This window comes from Diceros bicornis, chromosome 22 (assembly GCF_020826845.1).
Source record: "Diceros bicornis minor isolate mBicDic1 chromosome 22, mDicBic1.mat.cur, whole genome shotgun sequence".
Classification (NCBI taxonomy): Eukaryota; Metazoa; Chordata; class Mammalia; order Perissodactyla; family Rhinocerotidae; genus Diceros; species Diceros bicornis.
Window position 1 is genome coordinate 40878348 of NC_080761.1, and position 27150 is coordinate 40905497.

Sequence of the window (27150 nt, forward strand, 5' to 3'; positions counted from 1 at the left end):
TAGCACAGGGCTGATCTCCTCACAAAAAAAAAAAAAAAAAAAAAAAAAAATTTATTTCTATCAAGTCATTTTTCCTGATTATTCTGCTCACCTTTAAGTTTTTCTGTGATCTCTGGTTGTCTCTACTGTACTAATTTTTGCATTCATGCAAAATACGATTTAATAAATATTCTTTACTTTTTTTATTGGTAGAGGCCTATGCCTTTAATTAAGTCAGGACTCCCTTACCCACCCATCTTCATTCCCTCGTAATCCCGGAACACTCACCTCCATGAAGCTCTGCTTCCCAAGGGTTGCAGAAGGACTGACTATTATTTACTCACTGATGAGGGCTCTTTGGCAGATAGGCATCTAGGACTTAGGTTAGCCTAGACTAAGGCAAGATGTGACAGGTTAATCATCTTTCAGCTTTACATATTTTGTGTAAATTTAAAGTTGACTTAAAAAGACATGTGAATAAGCAGAAACGTGATCATCTTTTTCTTTTGTGAGTCAGATTAATATTTTCCTCTTCCATTCCCTTGCTTATCTGCAGCTTCTGCATATTTATATATATACATTTTCCCCCTCTGTCTTTAGGAAATCTGGATGTATACGAATGAGACTGAAAGCTGACAGCTGTTATGAATTAGATACTCAACTACAACTTGCCCTAGCATGCCTTGCGTTAATTATTCATTCAACGAATATGCACTAAGACTGATTACATATCCGGTGTTCGACAAGGCACTAGGGGTACAAAGGCATATTCATCTCTGTCACAGCCCTAAGGAAGCACACAGTCTATTCCTGGGGATAGATGTGTAAACAAGGAACTTCAGAACGGTGGCTGACAAATGCTAAAACAGCCATGGGTATGAAGTCCTAGCAATATGCTCGAAGACACAGGAGAGGCAGTGCTTCAGTCTACCTGCAGATGAATGTTTCACTAGAAGATGGCATTGGCGCTGCATTTGAAAGTAGGAGCAGGAGTACACAAGTCGAAGAACGTAAAAAGATGCAAGGAAGGTGGAGAGGAGGGAAGTCGAGGCAGTGGCAGGATCACAAACAAAGTATCAGAGGTCTCCAGGCAGTTTGACCAACTGAGCAGCAGCGCCCAGTCACTGGAGTGTAGAGGACACGAGTGATGAGAAGCAGCAGAAATGAGTCTAGAACGTTGATTTAAGGTCAGGTTCCGAAGGGTGCTGTATGCCACACTAATAATTTGGACTTTATGCTATACCCAGTGTTTCTTAACCTTTTTTGGAGAATCTGACAAAAGCTATGAATCGTCTTTCCAGAAGTAAGATAATAACACATGTATGCCCAATATGTTGTCTACAGTTTCTGAGTCCTCATAGCCCATCTGGAATCCATTACTAGATGCCACCAGCTATAGGCAGTGGAACCATAGAAAGTCTCCCAGGTAGTGAACAAATTAGCTCTGTATTATAGAAATATAACTGGCAGCAGTGTGGAGGACAGACTGGTGGGAGGAGAGACTGAGGGTCAAAAAATCAGATAGGAAGCCTATTGTAAAATGCCAGGCACCAAATACTAGAACCAGAATTAAGACAGGGAATGGAAGAGAGGCATTTCAGAAATGGAATTGATAAAACTTAGTGTCTGATTAAATGTAGAGGATGAGCAGTCACATATTTTGTTGTTGTTGTTTATCTTTATCTTACTTCCCCACTAAATTATAAATCCTCTAAAAGGTGTTGCTGCACCAGGCTGAACTCAGGGAAGTGAGCAGAAGCAGAAACATAAGCATGCAGGATTGAACTTAACATGAGCGACAGGTCCCTCCATAAGCCAAGAGGCAGAGGGCTATGGGGTAGTGAGCTCTGGGGCCCATAGACAGTTACTAGCAGATGCTGAGGATCAAATAAGGAGATGTTGAAAATGGTAAAACTGGATGGGAGACAATCATTTCAAAGTACAAGTCAACTTGCTGGTTACCATCTGTGCCTCACTTACAAGGCTTCCTGGCCCCAGAGCATCTAGTGGAGTATAGATTCTAAAGAAATCTGTTGATTATCGGCATGAGCCTACATTAAGCAATTATGATGGTTCTGGATTGCTAGGATGCTTGGTTGGCTTGCTTTATGCTGACAGTGGAAAAGTATCATCAAGACCATAAGTAGACCCTCAAAATGATTTACTGCCAAACTGAAAAACATGCAAAATTGTTCCAGTTATTCGAGCTGATAGCTACAGCTACAGCTACAGGTTAAAACTAGAGGGAAATATTATCTATTGACGATACAGAGATATGGTAATTAAGAGAGCTATTGCGTTTTAAAATGTGCATCTGAGTTACAGGTGTAGTGTTTTTGATGAAATTCATCTCCTAGTGTGGAAGGGGGGTTGGTGGTACATATTTGAACTGAAGAAAAGAAGAAAGTCCTAGACTTGAAACGACTTGGGAAATTTTAAGTAACTAGATGTCTCTGGCTCACTCTCTGTCTCCTCCCCTCCCCTCTTCCCTGCTTCTTTTCTTCTCCCTCCGCCTCACCCCACTCCTGTGCTTATCCCATGCCCTATGTATGTTTTTGAGAAACAAATGATAAGCAAACAAGTAATCTAGGATTTAAAACAAAACATACTTCCAAAGCATTTCACTGTCTATTAAATATTTGTTCGAATTTCTTACATTTTCCTCTAAATGACTTATGTAGTAATTATTGCAATGATAACTATAGGTAGCTCAAAAATAGAAAGCATAATCCTTGCCATCAAAGAGTTTGCAATCTAATTGGGAAGATAATTGTTATGCAAAATGATAGTCCTGAAGAGCTACAAAGTCTCGTTTTAAGTTTAATTTATTCTACACTAATTCTTGCAAATTGATAATGCCTGGGTAGAACATCAAATAGTTGCAGATTAAGCAGAATATTGAGATAGTAAGAATTTATCATTCTTCTACCTTTTCTGGGTAAAGGGAATTTAATGTGAGCAAAATTAGAAACAAGAATGTAAAAAAGAAGAAAATATAATATTGAGTCAGGGAGAATGTTCTAGATTTCAATTCCAAACATGCATCCCACAATATCTGAATGGCACTTGAGAGAGAAGCACCTGATCATGAGCATAGAAGTAGAACCTAAAGTATATCTAAATTACACCTGAAGTAATTACAGCGGAGTCCTACGAAAATTCATTCAGAAGCATTTCAGCCAATTTTTTCTTGGCTCAGATGGCACCATGATCAACCACAGAAGAGTTACAAAAGTTCTGCTAAAACCAAAGACTTGATAGTGACATGAAATTACTAGTCATTTCTTCCAACTTCTCTACCATCAATTATAATTTGGGCTTTAGCTCATCAATCTCTAAGCCATATTATCAACTTTCCAGTTTCCTCAACGAGTCACAAAGTGAGCTTTTTCCCTGTCAGGAATTCTTTCTCCGTGATTCCAAACCCCAACATGTGCTTACCAGAGCCTCTGATGTTTCGTTAGCTCTACAGATGTTTTGTAAATGCATTTCAGCAAAATTTGCCAGTGCTGCAGAAAGTATCTCTGGCTGATTGGAGTTGCAGTTTGGACGGAGTTTGAGTTAGATTAGATGGAAATGGAAACTGAAACTTCTAACTGGCTCACCAGGATGTCAGGAATTCACAAAAAGAGCAGAGAAGGAATTTCATTTGAGGGGGTGTTGCAAATATGCCTGTTTTGGGGAGTAGGAGGCCCAGGAGGCGACTCTTCACCGTTTTCCTTGGTGTTTGGCCTACATATTATTTTCCACTGGAGAATTTTTCTTTCTAAGTACAGAAAAAATAGCGACCAAGAAGAGCAGCTTCATTTTTTTGAACTCCAGGTAAAATGGCTTAAGTTTCACACTTGAGGTGAAATAATATAAAGGCTTTAAAATATCCCTGCAATGCAAGGGCCAAGAAGATGATGACTGTCAGCACAAACAGGGGAATAAATGATTTTTTTAAATTACTGTGGTTTCTGCAGGATACAATTCTCCTATTGTCCAATTTTCTTTTGTGAAAGAAATGGAATTACCAGTTTCAGCCTTCCTCTCCTAATTGAGAAGGCCCTAGGTTCAGGAGTTTGACTGTTATAGTTGTTATTAAAAAGAAAATTATTATAGTGGAAAAAGAAAACCAGACTGACAGGCTCTTTCTAGTAGAAAATCTTTTTAAATCTTCTAGACACACACAGACACACACACACACACACACACACACACCCTCTCTTTCTCTCTCTCTATATATATATTTATATATTTATATAATTTATATATATTTACATATATACAGAGAGAAAGCGTGTCTGGAAGATATTTTTTTTTTTTTTTTTTTTGTGAGGAGATCAGCCCTGAGCTAACATCCGCCAATCCTCCTCTTTTTTTGCTGAGGAAGACGGCCCTGGGCTAACATCTGTGCCCATCTTCCTCCACTTTATATGGGACGCCGCCACAGCATGGCTTACCAAGCAGTGCGTCTGTGCGCGCCCGGGATCCGAACCAGCGAACCCCGGGCCGCCGCAGCGGAGCGCGCGCACTTAACCGCTTGCGCCACCGGGCCGGCCCCTGGAAGATATTTTTATATATACACACATATATACATAGGTATAGGTTTTTATCCAAACTTAAACAGTTTGAAATGTCTATGAGAAAAAAGTGCATAGTAATATTTATATTAATATTCTACCAGTATTACAACAAAGCAGAGTATTTCTATTTGCTAAATTTATGCTTTTAAAGTAATAGAAACTGACAGTGATGGAGTGTTTTACTCTGCCTTTCCTTGAGATAAGCTGACTCAAAATACTCAACGACCAGCTGCAAATTTCCTAAATACTAATCTTTGCTCATATCAACAATTAGTGATTTTAATTCAACTGGTTGTGATATTGCGTTCTGGTAGAGCTTTCCTAAATGCCCAGAAGTTTTCAGCAGTTTCCTAGATGAGCTGCAATCCTGCCTTGTCCTTGGATAGAATACAAAAAAATCAAGTTACCAGAGTTCTGAAATGAAAACCTTACTGAAGCGTTTGACACTGAGCAGAGTCAGGTTTTTGTTTCCTAAAAAGTAAGGAAGCTGTCTTAATTCCATCTCCAAGTTGTTGTTCCCAGACTGAGAAAGAATTCTAAGGACAAAATAATTTTTTAAAAGAAAAGCAACAACATTAGTTCTTGCATTCCATAAAAAATTCATATATTGATAAATGCTGTTCAAAATGGAAAGGAAAAGGGGCCGGCCCGGTGGCGCAAGCGGTTAAGTGCGCGCGCTCTGCTGCGGCGGCCCCGGGGTTCGCTGGTTCGGATCCCGGGCGCCCACCGACGCACTGCTTGGCAAGCCATGCTGTGGCGGCGTCCCATATAAAGTGGAGGAAGATGGGCACAGATGTTAGCCCAGGGCCGTCTTCCTCAGCAAAAAAAGAGGAGGATTGGCGGATGTTAGCACAGGGCTGATCTCCTCACAAAAAAAAAAAAAAAAAATGGAAAGGAAAATCAAAATTTGAAGCTAGTCAGCACAAAAGATGCTCAGATACAGATATAAAGCCTGGCTCCACCAGGTACTAGCTGTGTGATTTGGGATCGGGGTGAGGGTATTCATGGCATGAGCAGAGTGATGAAATAATGAACATTAACATGCCAGAAACTACACTGGGTACTTCATATATGTTCTCTCGGTTAATCTTCACAATCGTGCTCATAAGAGATTTATCAATGTCCCAACTTTACAGATGGAGAAACTCTGGCTCAAAGAGATCTGATGATGTGCCTAAGTCAAGTTCGCTAGGATATGACTACTAAAGTCTGTCTGACTCCCAAGTTCGTGTTCTTTCTCCTGCACCACGATGCAGGTCATTCAACCTCTCTGAGCCTCAATTTTCTTATTTGTAAAATAGAAAAAAATTTTCCAACCTGACATGGCCCATTGTGAGGATTAAATACTACAATTCATGTAAATTCTGGCATACTTCCTGGCACATAGGTACTTAATAAATCCCAGCATTTTCCCCTCACCACCAACCCTCCAGGCTTAGGTGCAATTAGGTGCCGTAACTGGAATGGGAAAGAGATATGCTCGCGTGTGTGTGTGCATAGGCACAGTGGAAGAAAAAGGAGGACAGGTACCCAAAAGTCCTTCCGCAGCCTGGATAGCTTTTACACCCCGTTACAGAATTGACTTTTCTCCTCAGTAGCAAGGGACAGGCTTCATGCAGTGGCCTCTGAAAGACCATGCACTGTGTCACTGGCAGTTCATCATATCCCCCAGCAGTGCAGCTGTGATAAGAACCAGATGATCCGAATTTCCTAAGCAAAGCCAGCAATATCTGGGAAGGCGCATGCCTCAGTATCCACACACTCGGCTCTTTAAGAAAGTACATCAAAAAGCTAATGGACTTTTGCAAGAGACCAGTTACTGCTTAACGTCTGTGAGCGCTCAGGAGCAGGGACTCACAACCCCTACCATGTACAGTTGGCAGCAGAACCAGTATTCTAAGTAGTTAAAGGAGCCAAGGATTAGATAAGATTTATAGAGACCTGACGTGTGTAGGGGAGCGAAAAATGGAATCTGCAGATTCACTTCCAAAGCTTGGTGCATGGACAGGATGTTTCTGTGGATGGATTTCTCCACTTTGCTTGGGCACACCACAGGACAAATGGTTCTCTCATCACTGGAGGAGTTGCCCCTCTTTTTAATTTAGAGGTGTGTGACATCCATTTTGTACAGTCACATACACAGTTCCAGATGGCTTAAACTAAATGCTGTCTGTCTGGGAGGAGAGGAAAACCAGAGTCTCAAGTGCCTTCTTGCTGATCTTGAAATAGTAAGAACCACTCTGCCTCGTCCCATAACCTGTTTTGCTACTTTCGAGGATCTGTTGATGTCTGAAAAACACTTTGCTTATAATATAACTTCATCTGTTATATGACTTCAATTTTACGGAAACCCATCATCCATTTCCTCAGCACCTACTTTTGTTTTCATTTAGTTCTACATAGCTTGACCTCTTGTTACAACATTTGGAAAAAATATTTTCCAAGTACTCTGTATATGTGTGCGTCTCTGAGCAAATATACCTCTGGAGTCTTTTCATTGCTAATTTTTGCTTCGTCCAAAAACATCTTTTATAAGTCCTTGATAACCCGTCCAGTTTCCAGTGAGAGAGGTTTCTAGACAAAGTGGTACAAAGGAATTCATTCTAAGGTTAAGTGTCTATTGCGCAGTGGGTGCAGGGGACTATTGCTTCATGTGATTACTCGAAGTGTTTCACTACTTGTAGCTGTCAGGCTTAAAGCTGTTCACCTGAGACTTGGTTGCTGCAGTTGGCTCTGAAATCAACCACGAAACTATCAGATGAAAACCGTGTTTAGATAAGCCAGCAATGACGAGAAAATGACACCATCCTGAGGTTGATGGATTTAAAGAAGCTCTTCTCATCTTCTTCTAATATTCCTAGGAGATATCTAATGATCCACAGCCACAATCTCTATTACATGTAATTGGCATTGACAGAAAATGAGAGCCTCTTAACTGACCAGGAGCAATGGATGGATGGAATTGGAGAGTTGATTGCTGAGTTTTCTAAAAAGAAAGTAGTTGATTTAGGAGTTGTCATTAATGCTATGTTCAAAGCTAATCATGGGGCACAAAAGATCTAGAAATACCTACACTTTTCCTAAATTGAGTAACTCAAGGAAAGTATCTAATTTTCTTAGGATTATAGAACCAAGACTGAGGCCTTTCTTCTCTCAGTGTTCACTGGATTTCTGAAATGCTGGCTCAAGAGAGGTGCCAATTGTCCGTTCTTACCCATCCAATGACTACAAAGTAAAATAAATGCTACAATAAGAGTGGGATTTGTAATGGACTTTTCCCTCAAGTTCAATATCAGATTTGACCTTTTCTGCTAAATCTCCTACTAGTGAAACATTGGCTTACATACAGAAGTTAATGTTTGCTCTTTAGTTCTCTGTTGACTAATAGCTAAAGACCATCATCTCATCTGACACTGTTGCTGAAATTTCCAGCAGTGGGATCAGGATAATCTATTGATCACTGTGTTTATATAGCATCCATGACCTTGTTTCTGAGATACTAAGATTAAAATATTACATTTATGTGATGGAAATCAAATTGAGAAACATTGGCTGGGATGAACTAGTAAAGCTTAGAATTTTGGTTTCAGAAGCATCAGCATTGCTTTTAGGCAACTCATTATCTATTCTTTATTTTCTTCTGCCTCAGTTTCTCTTGATGTATGCAATTCCAAGTTCCCACTTTTAAAAAATTCTAATATAAAGAAGAATGCACATTCAAACGTAAGGGAGAAATAAGCATGAGTCCTACCTGGACGAGGCACAAAAGTTGTTTATATATTGAAGGCCCTTTTAAAAATTGTCATAAGCAAATACTTCTAGGTCTTAACTGACCTGAAAAGCATTGCTGAATTATCATTTCTGCTTATAGATGTAAAAATCTGGCACAGTTAAAGAGGAGGAAAAGCACTTTACTTTCGATAACATTGAACATGGATTCAGTTGAATTATGTTTATTCCATTGTTAAAAGAAAACTTGGAGTTTGTTGCAGTTTGAGAAACGAGCCCATGACACTTCTGGTTAGCGTGCTATCTCTTTCAGAGAAATGTGGGCACTTACTATGTCTAGTTCTGCTGAAACTTGTAGCTTGTGACGAGGTAAGATGTTTAGTCAATGACACCTCACCTCAGAGCCATTTTAGTGCCTCTTTAGACAAGGCACGTGAGAAATATTAAGCAACTGTAGTGCAGAGTTTTAGACAATTTGTTTCCCTAGAAAAACAAATCTAAACTGTACATTATTTCCTAAATATCTTATCCAGAGAGCAGCCAGAGTGAAACTTACCATGGATTAGGCATTCTCGTGTTCTTATCTCACATGGAAATGAAGTTTACAGGTGAATGCTGCATGTGGAATTATTTTTTTTTTTTTGCATTGTAGTAATTGGATGGTATCATAATTTGTAACCACTCATCTTGCTCATTTTAATTACTTCGTGAATCCTAGCATTTGTGATGTTGATTTTCATCTCAGTCATATTTAATTTGAATAAAATGAGGGAAATTGCATCGTACAATATATGTTTGTCACACAAGTGGTTACCGCATCAGGCAAATACTGCAGCTCTCTCAACAGAGCCATCTTCCCACCACACAGAGAGAATTAAAAGGGAGTCAGGAGATGCACAATAAACTTTTTAAAAATCTGAGGAATGAATTTAATGGGTATATGGGCAAGAGACCTGGTATGTATACTTCAACAGCAGAGTCTTTTCTCCCTCACTATTTAGTTAAGCTCTGGAAACAGAGTACCCCATACTGCCTTGATTAGAGATTGATTTTATTAATTCTAAAAACCAGGCCATGGAGCTCAGTAAATAAACTTCTGTCCTTCCTTTAGAAAGGACAGGCTTTGGGGTAACCAATGTGTTTCTGTTACCCATTCTATGCCACATTTTATAGGAACTTCAGACCACTGGCAGATCACATCACCAGGCCAATGCAATGTGGCAGGTGGCTGGGAGGACTGCTGTGGGAACGTCAGGGTTTTAGGGAGATGAGACCTGAAGAGTGCAGTGTCTTAACTAAGCTCAGCAGAAAAAAACACTGGTACTTTCCCAGTGTACCTCCCATAATCTTTCAGAGTGCATATGTGTTTATAAATGATATTAATAATAAATAATGTTAAATAAATAATGTTAATAATAATAGCAGCTAATGCTTATATAGTGTTTATTATTTAGGCCCTATTAGCTTTTAAAAATGTATGTATGTATATATTTATTTTTATTGTGGTAACGTACATAATATAAAATTTACTATTTTAATTATTTTTAAGTGTACAGTTCAGTGGCATTAAGTACATCACCTTGTTGTGCAACTATCACCACCATCCATCTCTAGAATTTTTTTCATCTTCTCAAACAGAAACACAGTCCCCATTAAACACTAACTCCCTATTCCTCCCTCCCCCGCTCCTGGCAACCACCAGTCCTACTTTCTGTCTCTATGAATTTGACTTCTTTAGGCACCTTATATAAGTGGAATCATATAATATTTGTCCTTTTGTGTCTGGATTATGTCACTGAGCATAATGTCCTCAAGGTTCATAATGTTGTGAATTCAGCATGTGTCAGAATTTCCTTCCTTTTTAAGGCTAAGTAATACTCCATTGTATGGATATACCACATTTTGTTTACCCATTCATCCGCCCATGGACATTTGGGTTGCTCCTGCCTTATGTCCTTTTTACATATTAACCTTTTTAATCCTCAAAATGTCTCAGTGGTGTAGGTATCTTTATTGTCCCCATTTTATGATAAGAAAACTGAAGCATAATGAGATCACAGCTAGGAAGATCTGGAGCCAGTGTTCCACCCCAGGCTTAGACCCACAGTCCCTCTCTTAACCATTATCTATTCCACTGCCCCTTTCAAATGATTTAGGAATCTAAATAAAGCATGCACTAGTTAGACAATCATTGATATAACACTCCAAGGCCAAGTGTCTGACTTAACTTGTACAAGTTTTTGACAACTGAGCCCCATAGCAACTGATTTATAAAGAATCCCATTACTGCAAAATAAATAGTTTTCTGGGAGCAAGAGGATTTTCTTTTCATTTCCTCCTGCTTGGATGATACAACCTTGAGTATAACTAGATAAACTATTAAAAATAAGATGAAGAAGAGCTACCATTTGTAGAGCCTACTATATGCTGGTCACTTTAGTTACATTGTCTCAAGTTCTCACAATGCTTTGTGAGAGGTTACCCTCCCATCACCTCCTTATCCCATGCTCTCCCAGGATTCCACACTGCCTATGCTCTTTCTCCAGAGAGAATGCTGAAGATGGAACTGTCCTATTGCCTGACATGCACATTTTCTTTACAGTTTGTTTTTTCCAAATGTAGATAGTTTTGAAATTTTAACATTTGTCGTATGTGCATCTTGGGTTGACATGAGAAGATACCACCTTTAATGTTTGGGTATCATATTTGGTTTATTCAGTAAAATAATTTGGCCACAATTTACACTAGCCGTTTGTCAAACTGTTGATATGGACTGCATTGTGTCCCCCCAAATTCTTATGTTGCAGCCTTAACCCTCAATGTGATAGTATTTGGAGATGGAGCATTTAGGAGATAATTAGGTTTAGATAAGGTCATGAAGGTGGGGCCCTCATGATGGGATTAGTCCCCTTATAATAAGAGACACCAGAGGGCTTGCTCGCTCTCTCTCTACTCACACAAAGTGGAGATCATGTGATCACACAGAGAGAAGGCAGCTGTCTGCAACCCAAGAGGAAAGTTCTCGCCAGGAGCCAACCATGCTGGCATCCTGATTTCAGAATTTTCAGATTCCAGAACTGTGAGAAAATAAATTTCTTTTATTTAAGCCACCCAGTCTGCTATTTTGTTATGGCAGCCTGAGCAGACTAATACAACTGTGTATATACATATATGACATTCTCAATTTATAGTGACATAATAAGTATAGGTAATATTTATTAGTGCTTTACTCTGAAACTAGTCCTAGGCTAAGTTTATAGAACCAATCCTTCTATAGTATGTGTGTGTGTGTGTGCATGTATGTGTGTGTGTGTACACATGTGTGTGCATGCACGTTTGCATGTGGATGTAGGGTATGGTTATAATATCATTCTCATTTTACCGAAAGAGAAATTGAAGTGTAAGGAGGTGATAAGTTACTCGTTCAAGGACACATAGTAAAACACAGAATCCATATCCAAACCCAGAGTTTCTAACTCCAGAACCTGTTCTATTAACTATGGCACAGATTTATCTTTGTCTCTTCTAAGAGAGGTGAAGTGCGACATGGAGACAAGAACCTAACATTTTCCTTATGGTAGATGCAGATTTCACTAGGAAACCTGTCAATAACAAGCACATCTATCTGTCAAGAGGCAATCCCTGCATTACTAAAGTTACTTCATACAGTTATTCTAATTAATAAATCTGAAAACTGGAGATGACACCATTTCATTAAAAAAATTGGCAATTGTAGGAAACATTAAATTTTGGAAAGCAGTGCTGGTATGCACATGTCAAGCTTCTCAGAGCAGAAACACCTCTGAGAGCAGCTTCTATCTTCACAAAGAAATGAAGACTAGACTTATGAGCCCTGGGTAAAATTGTGACTTCAATGCGATTTATCTTCCTCTAACCCAGATTCCTATTTCTGGCCACATTTTCCATTTGCTCCATTAGCACAATCCCTTGCCCTATTCAGTCATGGCCCAGGGTCCTTAAACTCAAATATCCCTCCCCTCAAACATATACACGTTATTAAACAAGAAAGAATCTGAGAATCAGACCACACTTTCATCCCCAGCAAGGCGACCATGTAGAGACACACAGACCACCCACTCTTTAGAATACGTGTTTCAGGATTCGACGAGGACGTGATACTGACCAACCTCTTGTTTCTCACAGAGCTCCAGGACTGCACGCTCCGAGGAGGACCGCGACGGCCTATGGGACGCCTGGGGCCCGTGGAGCGAGTGCTCACGCACCTGCGGTGGAGGGGCCTCCTACTCGCTGAGACGCTGCCTCAGCAGCAAGTAAGTCCAGAACCCACAGGAGCTGGGGCTTTTGTAAGGCCCATAGTTAGCAGGTTCAAGGCATACTTTTCTGGTTGGGTTTATGCAGAGCATTTTGTTGCACACAAATCCAGATGAAGGAATGGAAGGAAGGTACAAAGAATTAAGTATGTCCATCTCCAGCTAGGTATTTATTTATTCTTATGACAAGCAATATAGTATTTATCTCACTTACCAAGCAAGTTTTGTTATCTGTTTATATATTAGAACTGGAAGGAGAATTTATTATTAGAAATGTGTCTATTATCCTTAGCTCCATAATATATTATACTTTTTGCATCATCTTGATAATTATGGCGACAATAATAGCAAAGATATTAACATTAATAGCATATTAAGTTTATGTCAGATTCCAGTGTTACCAAGTAGTTTGCAAATGAATAATATTGATTTAGTGTTTTAGATGTTGTAATGGCCAGAAAAGTTCCCTAAGGTCACTCAGTTCAGTGAATGATGAGTTTTGCGTATAAGGAAATTTGGAAGAATAGAAACTGCCATGGGAATTGGGCATGAACAGTGAGAGTGATGATGAAGGCGAAAGTGAGAATGGCTAAGGGTTTCTAAGCTGAAAGGAAAAGGCCAGAGGTGTTAGCATGGAAAGTCTTTACTTAGCGTGATAGTAATTCAATAACTGCTTCTTGAGCTGTGTGGTCTATGACTAGATTTTTCTCCAAACTATAAAATATAAACGACCATGGTAGTATTTTTTAATGAAAGATTTTATTTGACAATGAAAAGGGTTATATGTGGCAAGTAAGAGGTTTGATCAACATTACTATATATTATAAAACATGAAACAGAAGTAGGGAAAAATATGCATCTGCTGATTCTTCTAGACTTATAAACAGCGGAAACTGGTGAGATGTATTCAGGAAAACATTAACTTATTTTAATAAGAGTGAGGATTTCTTGAAATCAGGGTCTGAGTCTTACTCCTTTCTGTATCCTCCAGGTCTGCACAGAGTCTGACAGATATTTGGAGCTCAATAGATGTTTCTTTACTGAATCCTTTGATAACTGAGACCATTTGGGGTCCAGACAGGTCCCAGTAGAAATGGCATAGAGAAACATGGCCAAAGGGCATATCTTGCAAGATACCAGATCAGTTCTGGTATTTAGCTATTCCAGTGTTTGGGTGTGCACAGAAGATGGGTCTGTTGGATTGCATCACTAGCAAGTTTGTCTTCTTTGGAGGCCAGCTTTGTATTAAACCAGATCCCTGAGCTTATAAGAAAAAAATAGACCTTTCATCCTTATGATTCATGTGCTGTCTTAATCTTGACTATCAAAAGCTTCCTAAATCTGCTCTACACGATGGTGATAGCACCGTGAGGCATAACTGATAATAAGCATGCATCAGTAAAGCCAAAATGTACTAATTCGGAATGTTCTTATTATGTAGTTTTCCCAAATTAGTATGCTTAAATATTCTATAGGGATGAGCCAAAACATGTGTCTCACAAAGCTAGTAAGAAAAGGTTGGGGAATTTTCATATTGGCTCAGTGACATGAATTAACTCTGAGAATCTTGTACTGAGTGAGAGACTGAGAAGCAACTTAAGGAATAAATTAAAATCGCAAATAAAATTCTGTCATTCGGCAAGTCATCAAATATTGATGTTATTTGAAATTCAAAAATACCATTTTTGTCACCTAGTAAATTAAGACTCCAGTTGTTAGGATTTTATTAAAGTACTATAGAAGATATCAGTTGTCATCTGCTTATAATGAATTGGAAAAGTAGAATATAAATTCTAAAATTATAAACATATATAAGATATATCCCTATTTGACTTTCAGATATTGAAAAAATACACTCAGTAAACTCCTACTGGGTTGGATTGGAAGCTATAAAAAATGGGGAGGAGGTAGACCAGCCATTCTTTTTTCTCTTTTTTTGTGAGGAAGATCAGCCCTGAGCTAACATCCATGCTAATCCTCCTCTTTTTGCTGAGGAAGACCAGCTCTGAGCTAACATCTATTGCCAATCCTCCTCCTTTTTTTTTTTTTTCCCCAAAGCCCCACTAGATAGTTGTATGTCATAGTTGCACATCCTTCTAGTTGCTGTATGTGGGACGCGGCCTCAGCACTGCCGGAGAAGCGGTGTGTCGGTGCGCGCCTGGGATCCGAACCTGGGCCGCCAGTAGCGGAGCGCATGCACTTAACCGCTAAGCCACGGGGCCGGCCCAGACCACCCATTCTTTAGAGATTTGAAGAAGAAAAACAAGCCTCCAAACACATGGCATTTCCAAATCTGGTAAGAACATAAAGAAATATTAAAAGAACGGACTGAATGGCTGAATCAACCTATGTGTTGTTTGTCTCAAGAGAACCAAAATCAGTACAATTCAGCGTAAACTCACCTTACAACACAAGCCATATTGAAGAATGCTGTCAAATATATTCTGGGGCACAGATAAATAGTCCTATCATGACTTTAATGGCTAATGAATTTAATGGGTTTTCTCTCATCTCTCCACTCCAGATTTAGGCATCCGAGTTCAATTCAGTCACCTTATACTCTTAAGAAAGATCAGAGGTTGTGAATGTATATGCCATTAGAGGCCCAGCAGGTAAATGGAATGTGTGTTGTAGTCTAACAGTAAGCATTTAAATTCACCCCAAATAAATCCCATCCACCTGCTGAATTAAACTGACAGGCCAGTTTTCAGCCCTGGTGATATGATTTCCTAGGTCATCTTTAGGTCTGGTATTTTGAAGTCTATCAGCTAATAATTATTCTATTCCCAATGTAATAGAACTGTAAAGGGAGCTAAAATACTCAGATTTTTTGGAATAGATGATAACTATCAACTTCTGGAGTTAACTATGTTCCTTGATGGATTGGGAGCTTGTGACGAAGCTTGATGAAACTTCTGAGCAGAGAATGTCTTCTCTGAGTGATCTTTTGAAGATTGCAGGGGGAAAAAAAACAGTAGAGGCAAAGCAGTGAAAAATCTAGACAAGGACTGAATACAAAATTCTTCATTCTCAACTGGCAGTGCTTCATGCTAGGAAAAAAAGCCCTACCCCAGGGAGATGCTGAGCAGAATCCTTTCCTTGGCTTCTCGTCCTTTTTCTAGACTCACAGAAAGTAAGCAGGGCTTGCTTTTCCCAATTTCTGATATGGAAGCATTGATAATTGCCTTTACCTGCAACCCTGGTTTGAGCAATAAAGGAAGGCACTGCATGAACTTTTTTCTACAACATTTACTGATTTCTGTAAGATTATATTAGGTTTCATTGAGTAACAACTGTTGCTAATCTTGTATCACCAAGTGGTAGAGAATGTCTGCTTTTATTTTTATTTTTTTAAATTAGAAAACAGACTATACCTACTTGTACTTGATGATGGTTCTTTATTTTATTTCAAGTGAATTAAACAATGTATCAACTACCTGAGAAACTGCTGCTTCTCTCCAATTCTTCACCCTCCCCCCACTAAATACTCTGAAATAATATTTTTAGCAAATGCATTTTTCTAATTGACCTCGTATTGTGTGTTGTTTAGCGGAAACTATCCTTCCTCAACCTAAATTCTTTAAGCGTATATTTTTTAATTTGCTACTAAAGCTCTGTCTCTGAGAGTTCTAGGTTTGTCTTTAGCCAGTTAATTTAGCTTTGCCCATAAGGAGTTCCAGATGCATAAGGCACTTAAGAAAACTGTGCATAACATCATATGTAGCACTGTATGAAGTCTGTGCCAAGACCAAGGTCAGACGAGTAAGCCGCATCTCATTGGACATGGCAACGCGTCAGAGAGGTGATGCTCTTAAGTGTGGTGTCGACCTTTGCGTTAGCGGGTGAGGAAGATTTAAACGTCTTTTATGACCGTTTTTACTTTCTGAAATGCCAGATTAATCTCCAGACTAATTAATAGTGTAGATTAATAGATTAATACTATAGATTAATAATACATTAAGAGTATGAATAGTTTGTTAAATCTCAATTGATTTAATGAAGGGCTTGTCAACTTCATATATATCCAAATAGCAAAAAACGATTTACTTATAAAGGATGAAAAAGCGTTTTTTAAAAGTTAATAAATTTTGAATTGAATTTTTGAGTAGAATAAAATTTTTTGGAGCTGACTAAAATTATTACACGAGCAAGAGATAAAATCATCACACTGGGGGTGCCTAAAAAAAGTAAGATTATGATATTATTCCAAAGGGATGTGGCTGCCAGAATGTTGTCAGTATAAACACAGAAAAATTAAAATGGATAGCCCCAAGGAGTCTTATCTCGAAGAAATGGGGAACAGCATTCAAATTTATCATTCCATAATAATTGTGCTAAGGGAAAGTAAGCTAACTCCTCTGATTTTTTAATTGCCAGCACAATTTTTCTCCCGTAAAAATATTGATACTTACACTGATATAAGCTTTAGTCAGCAACTAATTTCTACATCATATAATAATAAATACCAAAAGAAAAATTTTACTGTTAATATTTGGCTTCTTAGACAAATATTTTTTTCTTTTAAAGTCATCTCATCTCTATCATAACATCCAATTAGGGTTCACAGGACTTGTAAGAGGTTTTAGACCTTTCAGCTTAAGGGAGCCCCAAAGCAAGATTTATCTGTTATTCTTCATCTAGTGTTGTATGTTATCAGCCTTGTTTTCCTTGGAAATGTTAGAGTTTTTGTTTAAAAGAAAGATATACAAGTTCAGAGTGGGTCTGATGACTCGTGTCATTTATATGAGGTGGTCTTTCATTGTGTTAGAGGAGATTTCACATTTTAAAATATATGTTTAAAAGAGTTTGCATTGCCTTCCTTTTACTTTTTGGGTCAAAGCCTAGTCTAAATGTATTACCAGGACTTCTAATATTCCAGATCATATATCTTAGGGGGATGTTTTGTTCCAAGATCTGATCTCCTTTCAGGAGGAGAACACACTCAGGCCAGTGACTGAACGCTTGGGACCAATTTATGGCCTGGTTTATCCCATAAACCTGTTTGCTGGAATAAAAGATGGTTGGAAATGTGTTTGGTGTCCATAACCTTTACTAGCCATACTGGGAATCTGTAACTCTTGGCTGTCTTTTTCTGTTTATTTAAAAATTCCTTATTTGGTTAGTTCAATAGCTCTTCTGAAGTTTTTATTTCTCCTCAATTTTCTTTTTTTTTTTAAACTACGTGCTTGAGATGTCTTTGACATGTAAAAATTATATATATTTGAGGAGTACAACTTGATATTTTGATATATGTATACATTGTGAAAAGATCACCACAATTAAGCTAAACAACTTATCCATCACCTCTATATAGTTACCTTGTTTGTGTGTGTGTCTCTGTATGTGTTGAGAAGGTTTAAGATCTATCCTTAGCACATTTCAGGTATATAATACTGTATTATTAACTACGGTCACCGTGCTGTACATTAGATCCCCAGAACTCATTCATCTTGCATAACTGAAACTTTGTTCCCTTGACCAACATCTCCTCAACTCCCCTTCTCCTCTGCCCCTGGCAAACCACCATTGTACTCTCTGCTTCTATGAGTTTGACTGTTTTAGATTCCACTTATAAATGAGATCATGCAGCATTTGTCTTTCTGTTTCTGGTTTATTTCACTTAACGTAACGTCCTCCAGGTTCTTCCGTGTTGTCACAAGTGGCAGGATTTCCTTCTTCGTTAAGACTAAATAATATTCCATTGTATACATATGTCACATTTTCTTTACCCATTCATCTGTCAACAGATGTTTAGGTTGTTTCCATGTCTTGGCTATCATGAATAATACTGCAATGAACATGGGTGCAGATATTTCTTTGAGATCCAGATTTCATTTCCTTTGGATATATATACCCAGAAGTAGGTTCCTGGATCATGTAATAGTTATTTCTAATTTTTTGAGGGACCTCCATACTCTTTCCCATAATGGCTTTACCAATTTGTTCCAACCAACAGTGTACAAAGATTCCCTTTTCTCTACATCCTCGCCAACACTTGTTCTCTTTTGTCTTTTTGATAATAGCCATTCTAACAGGTATGAGCTGATATCTCGTTGTGGTTTTAATTTGCATTTCCCTGATGATTAGTGATGCTGAATACCTTTTCATGTACCTGTTGGCTATTTATATGTCTTCTTTTGAGAAATATCTATTCAGGTCCTTTGCCCATTTTTAATTGGATTATTTGGTTTTTTACAATTTTTGAGTTGTAGGAGTTTCTTATATATTTTGGATATTAACCCCTTATCAGATATGTGGTTTGGAAATATTTTCTCCCATTACAGAGGTTGCCTTTTCACTCTGTTGATTGTTTCCTTTGTTGTACAGGAACTTTTTAGTTCGATATAGTCCCGTTTGTCTATTTTTGCTTTTGTTGACTGTCTTTTGGGCGTCATGACCAAAAAATCATTGCCAAGACCAATGTCAAGAAGCTTTTTCTCTGTTTTCTTCTAGTAGTTTTACAATTTCAGGGCTTACATTTAAGTCTTTCCTCCATTTTGACTTGATTTTTGATATTTTGTATAAGATAGGAAGTCCAATTTCAATCTTCTGCATGTGGCTATCTAGTTTTCCTAACATCATTTGTTGAAGAGACTATCCTTTCCTAATTGTAAGTTCTCGGTACCCTTGTCAAAGATTAGTCGACTGTATACGTATGGGTATATTTCTGGGCTCTCTATTCTGCTCCATTGGCCTGCATGTATGTTTTTATGCAATATCATACTGTTTTGATTACTATAACTTTGTAATATGGTTTGAAATCAGGAAGTGTGATGCCTCCAGCTTTGTTCTTCTGTCTCAGGATCGCTTTGGCTATTTGGAATCTTTTGGGGTTTTGTATGAATTTTAGGATTTTTTTTTCTTTCTCTGTAAAGAATGCCATTGGGATTTTGATAGAGAGTGCATTGAATCTATAAGTCACTTTGAGTAGTATGGACATTTTAGCAATATTAATCCTTCTAATCTGTGAACATGAGATATCTTTCCATTTATCTGTGTTTTCTTTAATTTCCTTCATCAATGTTTTATAGTTTTCAGGGGATGTCTTTCACCTCATTAGTTAAGTTTATTCCTAAATATTTTATTCTTTTTGATGCAATTGTAAATGGGATTGTTTTCTTAATTTCCTTTTCAGGTAGTTTGTTGTTAATATATAGAAATGCCACCAATTTTTGTGTTGATTTTTGTATCCTGCAAGATTAGTGAATTTGTTCATTAGTTCTAACAGATTTTTGTTGTTGTTGGATCTTTATGATTTTCTACATATATGATCATGTCACCTGCAGAGATAATTTTATTTCTTCCCTTCCAATTGGGTTACCTTTTATTTCTTTTTTTGGTCTAATTGTTCTGACTAGGGCTTCTGGTACTACGTTAAATAGAAGTAGAGAGAGTGGGCATCCTTGCTTATATTGGATCTTAGAGGAAAAGCTTTCAGTTTTTCCCCATTGATTATGATGTTAGCTGTGGACTTTTCCTCTATGGCCTTTATTGTGTTGAGGTAAGTTCCCTTTATACTTATTTTGTTGAGAGTTTTTTTTAAAATCATGAATGGATGTTGGATTTTGTCAACTACCTTTTCTACGTCTATCGAGATGATCATGTGGTTTTTATCTTTCGTTCTGATAATGTGGTGTATCACATTGATTGATTTGCATATGTTGTACCATCTTTGCATCCCAGGGATAAATCCTATTTGGTCATGGTGTATAATCCTTCTAATGTGCTGTCGAATTCAGTTTGCTAAGTATTTATTGAAGATTTTTGCATCCATGTTCATTAGGGATATTGGCCTACAGTTTACTTATCTTGCAGTGTCTTTATCTGGTTTTGGTATCAGAGTGATATTGGCTTCATAAAATTAGTTTGGAGGTTTTCCCTCTTCTTCTACTTTTTGGAAGGATTGGTATTATTTTTGAATGTTTAGTAGAATTCACCAGGGAAGCCACTAGGCCCCGGGATTTTTTTTTGTTGGGAAGTTTTTGATTACTGCTTCAATCTTCTTATTTGTTACTGGTCTGAACTAGAAAAAGAAGAACAAACTAAGCCCACAGTGAGCAGAAGGAAGGAAATAATAAAGAATAGAGCAGAAATCAATCAAATAGAGATTAGAAAAACAATGGGAAAAAATCAACTAAACTAAGAGTTAGGGTATTTAAAAAGATAAAATTAGTAAACCCTTGGCTAGGCTAAGAAAAAAAGAGAGAAGTTGCAAATAAATAAAATCAGAAATGAAAGAAGAGCCATTACGATGGGTGCTTCAGAAATTAAAAGGATCATAAGGGACTATTATGAAGAATCATATGCCAGCAAATTAGATAACCTAGAAAACAATGGATAAATTCTTAGAAACATATAACCTTCCAAGAGTGAATCTCCTTGATTTTCATTCATTTATTTAACAAATATTTATTGAACATCTACTATGTATTAGGCAAGTTGCTAGCTATAACTAAGGATAAAAAGCCCAGGGGTCAAGGGTCTGCTCTTGGGAATTTACCAAATTATTGTTTCTACTGATTATACTAAGTTTCCACTGACGATAGTTGCGAGGTCTTTTGAGAATTTCCTCCAGTTCTGTAAATGGTAATACATCTGTAGCAGTGGTTCTTAACCCTCACTGTACGTTAGAATCACCTAGAAAGCTTTAAAAAAAACAATACAAATTTCTGGGCCCCACTGAAATCCAATTAAATTAGAATCTCTAGGGGTGGAGCGTTGACATCAATAATTTTTAAAAGCTCTCCAAGTGATTTTAATGTATATCCAGCATTAGAGCTGCTGCCCTGTTGGAAATGATGAGCCTTGTCTCCAGCTCTCTGGGAATTTAGAGGTTGGGATAATGAAGAAAAGAAGGAATTTTCTGAGAAAGAGATTTCTATATGTTTAAATTCCTCACTCAAGTTTCGATGAAATGACCTAATCTGCAGCATGGGAGGAAAGTCGTGGGCACCAGCGTGTCAGGACATAAAAGTGGGGATTGCCCTGAACTTCCGTGAGCCAGGGGAATAACTTCTCTGAGTCACACAGTTACCTAGAATTAGTCAAGATCAGCCTTGCCCAAAGTGGCAAATGGACGAAGTGATTTCTGAAATTTTCTTCCCTTCCATTATTAAGCCTGTAAGTATGATCCTTTAATTATCCAAGTTGTTAGTGAATGACTAAGTTAATGCCCAGGGGCTGGGGTATTTTATGCAAATTCTCTGGGAACCACCTCCCCTCAAATTCTTCAAATTTCTTACCCATAGAGTAGAGTTTAACTTCCACCTTCAATTCAGCATCTATCATTACCCCTCTCCCCCTAAAACAGAAAGGCTTTCTAATAGTACTTGAATTCTGTTATTTCCTCTCTTGGGGCCCAATTTGCACCATAGAAAAAGGAGAGTTTATCTAACTGTAACTGTTTTGCTTAGTTTCAACCACTATGCGGGGAGTGGGTGGAGAGGGAGGAGGAGGGAGGGAAGGAGGGGAGAGAAAGAGAGAGCTTGATTGAAATTAAAGGGACGCCAGATATTAAGAGCAAAAAAAGAGGATACCAGAATTGCATACTTTGGGGGATGGACGCTTTACCTTGAGGCAGACAGAGTAAGTCTAGAATGCTAAGTAACCTCATAGTTATGTGTGATCATCAGCTGAAGCCCATAACTACATACACCGATCTCAAATAGCTGCACGACCAATACCTACCTCCAGGTTTTGGTGTCGGACCCACGGGTCGAGACAGAGAGTCTTTCCTAGTGGGAGAGAGTCACGGGTTTGGGAACCTGGCTCTCATAACAGTGTGTTTCATCGCCTCTGAGAGAATCCTATTTTCTGGATTATCCCTTTTATTTTTTATCAAACTACTAATTTTGAATCTTGGCCCCACTATTTTCTAGCTGTGTGATGTTGGACTGGGTTTTTAGTTTCTCTGGGGTTTGGTTTGCTCATCTATGATGTCAAGGGGGCAGTGCCTGGAACAGAATAGATGTCAATAAATATTTATATTGAAGAAATGTCTAAGGTGCCCTTCAACTCTAAAAATGGAATGTGTGACCCTGAGAAAGAGAACCTTTCTCTCCACATATGCAGTCAAAACCCATTTTGCTGCTACATAGGAAGAGGAGAAAAGCTGTCCTTAATATGAATGGTTTTAAAGAAAAATGTTGTTTTTCTCCAGGCCCTCATTTTGCAATGGACGTCTGGGTGATACGGGCGAATCGAAAGACTTTTGTCTCTAGCCAAAATAATTCATAAATTCCCAGCTCCAGGGTTACCGGGTGAGGTTGTGAGAGTCCTAGAGTTTCATAATATGCATTTTCCTCATGGAGAAGATGGAAAAGTTGGACTTCATGTTGCTAAAACACATTTGGTTTTATTCTTATTCTTTGCCTCTTTTGGCTACTGAGCAGATGTAAGATCATTTGCAAACCTTATAGCATGTGTGTATGTATTATGAAGGGCATGTCCTGCCTGCTCATGGATCTCAAGCCAAAGGCAGTGATCCCTCTGACACCCACCCCTCGCCATATTTCAGAGGGAGCTGATGCATTGCAGTGACCAATACAACTTAGGGTAAATATGTGAAAATAAACATGTCCGTAAAAAAGAGCCAAAGTTTCTTTCCTATGGTAGCTATTTAGTTTCATTTTAAACTTTTCATCTTCAGTTTATTATAGAAAGATTTTAATCAGCTTTCAGGTTTCAAAAATTAGAGCAAATATTGGACCAAAAATTCCTCGTGGCCTGAAATTTTCCTGATAGCATTTCCTTCTGTTCTACTCCTTCCCTCTTCCTTTGACCCACCACCCTTCCTTCTTTCCTTCTCTCCTTCCTACCCGTCCTTCCTTCCTACCTTCTCTCTTTCCTTCCCTCCCTCCCCCCCCTCCTTCCTTTCTTCTTTTCTTTTCTCAAGAAATACTTGTGGAGTCTTAACAGTACACCAGGCACTTTGCTAGGCACTGGGGCTCAGAGATCAAACACATAGACTGCAGGGGAGAAAAGCAAATAAAGAGACAAAAATATGTTTTTTTTAAAGTGAAAAGAGTCCTGGGTGGCTACAGGACTGTGTCCTAGTCCTTTTAAATGCTGGCCACTTTGCTATCTCTCTGCCTCTTCTCCTGATGAGCCCTCTACCTACAGTGCCTCTCCATGCCCAGGCCCAACTATCAAAGTCCTAAATGTTATTTAAAGTTACCTCCTCCAGAAGCGGCCCTTAGTCTCACTTTGCTGTATTTATAAGGCATTGTTCTCACCACTTGGAGTCACCTTTGCATAGTCTGGCTTGTGTTATGGTTATTTGCATGACACTGTCCCCCCACTATGCTATTTGCTGTGGGCAAAGGGTTTATCTAGCTTTTCTTGATATCTTCTGTCTCACACATAGTAGTTACCTAGTCAACACTGGGTGAACTTACTGAATAGAATATTAGGGCCAGGAACCTACTGTAGTGCTTTGGGAAGCAGGAGTAGGGAGGGAGGGCTGTTTCTTGAATTCCCCTTTCTGCTGTCACACTCTTGGGATTCATATGGCCCATATAGGACATCCCACCTAAGGTATTGCCTTCATAAGTTACCTCCCTCTCATCAACCTGTTGGTTTGTCCAGTTCCTCCTGTACTTAGTATCCAGACCATGCCCATTAGTTGTCGACTATACGTTACACTGTTGTGTGGTTTATTTGGACCCATGTGGATTTTTTCCCAACTAAATTATAACTTTGATAAGGGTCAGGAAAGTCATCATTTTTGTATCTTTCACAATGCCTTGCTTACTACTGCTTCAGATTGGATGCTCAACAAATGTGTTAACTGACTGTAAATCAGAAAGCATTATACAAAAGCTTGTCAACCAGAAAGCCCTACACGGGGCTTCTTGTCACTTTGCTGTTGTTTATTGTACATCGTCTCATTAGATTGTCTGAGCAACGTACTCAGAGCAGTTTCTGGCTTCATTAGAAGCCAAGCGTGATCATTATGGCTTATAATGTCATTGTTCTTGCTTTTTTCTATTTTGATTACATGAGTATACTCCTCATTTTCATAACCCCGGCCCATATTTGTGAGAACTTGATGCTTTGTTGTAGCATGTCTGTCTTTGAAGGACACGCACAGATATGTAAAATCATACTTGCTTGGAGAAAAAAAATTTGGCAGTGATTTTTCCCGTTGTAATTTAGAACATACCAAACACTCACAATAGCAAATAAACCAATTTGAAACTCACAGGACAAACTCCAAAATTCACTCTGTAATATCCTCACGTAGGTCTAAATTTCGATTTACCAGCTCTGCAGCCTCACAGCCGCCCTCAAGAATCTGCAAAAGCCCAGAGAAGCTTTCCTTAGTTCCCTGTGGTTGAGAGAAGATCAAACAGCCAGAAGGATGTCATCTTAGAATGTTTGCGCTAAACCTACATCATTCCCATTTATATTGAATTTGGTCTCCACATTGAGTTTTAGTAACTCTCTCTGTATACATAAATCAGGGTCTCTAAGCTGGCACAGCATTCAAAACGTTTCTATAATGAGAGATCAGTATAGAGCAGAAGTGTTGAATTATAAAACTAAGGTTACAAAAATATGTTACCTATGCCAAAGAAAGACTTTTAAGTCAAGGCTTCAATTTATGGCACTGTTTTCCAATGTGGGCCTCCACTACCCCCTATTCTGTTTTAAATTGCTTTGAAAATGCAGCTTTAAGGCCAACTCTTCTTTTGGCTCCTTAGGCCACATTAGAGCCTCTGGCAAATTGAGAAGAGCTAGTGTGACACCAGGGCTGTGTCTGTTCCCAGCCAGCTCACCTACTGATGGATGACGCCTGGCAGCCTGCCTCCGTGTTGTTTGTTGTATTATTACAACAGAAAGCGTTTTCAAAAGCTACATTTATCAAGTTGTCATAATAGTTTGGCTTGTATATCTATCTACCCAGAAAAAAAATAAATCTCTCCCTTAGCACTAATCTGTTTGAGCCACGTGATACGTCACATGCAGAAGAGGCAGAGGAAAACGAATACAGATCCTGCGTGGGATTCAGGGACCTTTCAACTAGATGCTTAAGGGGAGAGATGTTTTCTGTGTATGCATTTGGAAGTCCCATAGCACCAAAGACTCTGTCTCCTCTCTGTTTCAGAGGTACTTTTCCACTGGTAGTTGTGTGTTGGGATGCATTATTCCTGGCATTTTTGTGGCTTTGTCTAATGAAGGAGATTTAAGTTCAAACGGGAAAAAAACGTGAAGTTTAGCCACAAGGAAGGTCAAAGACACCTTTTAGTGTTTCAGATCAGTTTTTCATAGGCAAGTGTTGCCAGATTAAACTTTTCTGTTATGGAGAATCTTGTAAGCAAATTCTTTTTTTTTTTTTTTTTTGTGAGGAAGATCAGCCCTGAGCTAACATCCATGCTAATCCTCCTCTTTTTGCTGAGGAAGACCAGCTCTGAGCTAACATCTATTGCCAATCCTCCTCCTTTTTTCTCCCCAAAGCCCCAGTAGATAGTTGTATGTCATAGTTGCACATCCTTCTAGTTGCTGTATGTGGGACGTGGCCTCAGCATGGCCGGAGAAGCAGTGCCTCGGTGCGCGCCCGGGATCAGAACCCGGGCCGCCAGCAGCGGAGCGTGCGCACTTAACCGCTAAGCCACGGGGCCGGCCCAGCAAATTCTTTATTATTTGAGACAGATCCTTGTCTGGAGCTCATGGTGTTGGGGATGAGGACAAGAACAGGGCAGAGGGGATTCAAAGTCATTGTCCAGAGTAAATATACACTCACTTGTGTTTGTTAAAATAATTTTGTTTGATAAAATAATTCAATTAATGATTAGTTATTGTTATTAATTAAAATATTCAATATGAATTTGTTAATTAAAAAAATTCAAATCTATTCATATTAATAAAGAATTCACTAGGGATGCATACTAGAACATTTCTAATTATTTTGAGATACATTATAGAATGAAGATACAATATAAGCATGGTTGTCCATAGATACTTCTTTTTTTTTTTTTTTTGCTGAGGAAGATTCACCCTGAGCTAACATCTGCTGTCAATCCTCCTCTTTTTTTTTTTTTTTTGCTGAGGAAGACTGGCCCTGGGCTAACATGCGTGCCCATCTTCCTCTACTTTATATATGAGATGCCTACCACAGCACAGCTTGATAAGTGGTGCATAGGTCCATGCCAAGGGTCTGAGCCTGCCAACCCCGGGCCTCCAAAGTAGAGCACACAAGCTGAACCACTATGCCACCAGGCCAGCCCCAATCCTCCTCTTTTTTTGCTTGCGGAAGATTAGCCCTGAGTTAACATCTGTGCCAATCCTCGTCTATTTTTTTGTATGTGGGATGCATCCACAGTGTGGCTGGTGAGTGGAGTAGGTCCGCACCAGGGATCCAAACCTGCAAACCTGGGCTGCTGAAGCAGAGCGTGCAGGACCTTAACCACTCAGCTACAGGGCCGGGCCCAATACTTTTTTTAAGTGAGATCTAACTGGCATATAACATTGTGTAAGTCTAAGATGTACAACATGTTGATTTGATACATTTATATATTGCAATATGATTACCACTATAGCTACCTAACACCTCTATTACATCAGATAATTATTTCTTTTTT

The 27150-nt window shown here is 38.7% G+C and overlaps 1 protein-coding gene across 3 annotated transcripts in view; it reads left to right on the forward strand.

Annotated features, from left to right (window-relative positions):
* ADAMTSL1 (ADAMTS like 1) overlaps window positions 1–27150 on the forward strand; it is an 855592-nt gene that overhangs the window by 510324 nt on the left and 318118 nt on the right. For all 3 annotated transcript variants that reach the window (XM_058565859.1, XM_058565860.1, XM_058565858.1), the window contains exon 3: window positions 12441–12568. In XM_058565859.1, the coding sequence (XP_058421842.1) occupies window positions 12441–12568 (128 nt within the window). The remainder of the gene's footprint in view (window positions 1–12440; window positions 12569–27150) is intronic.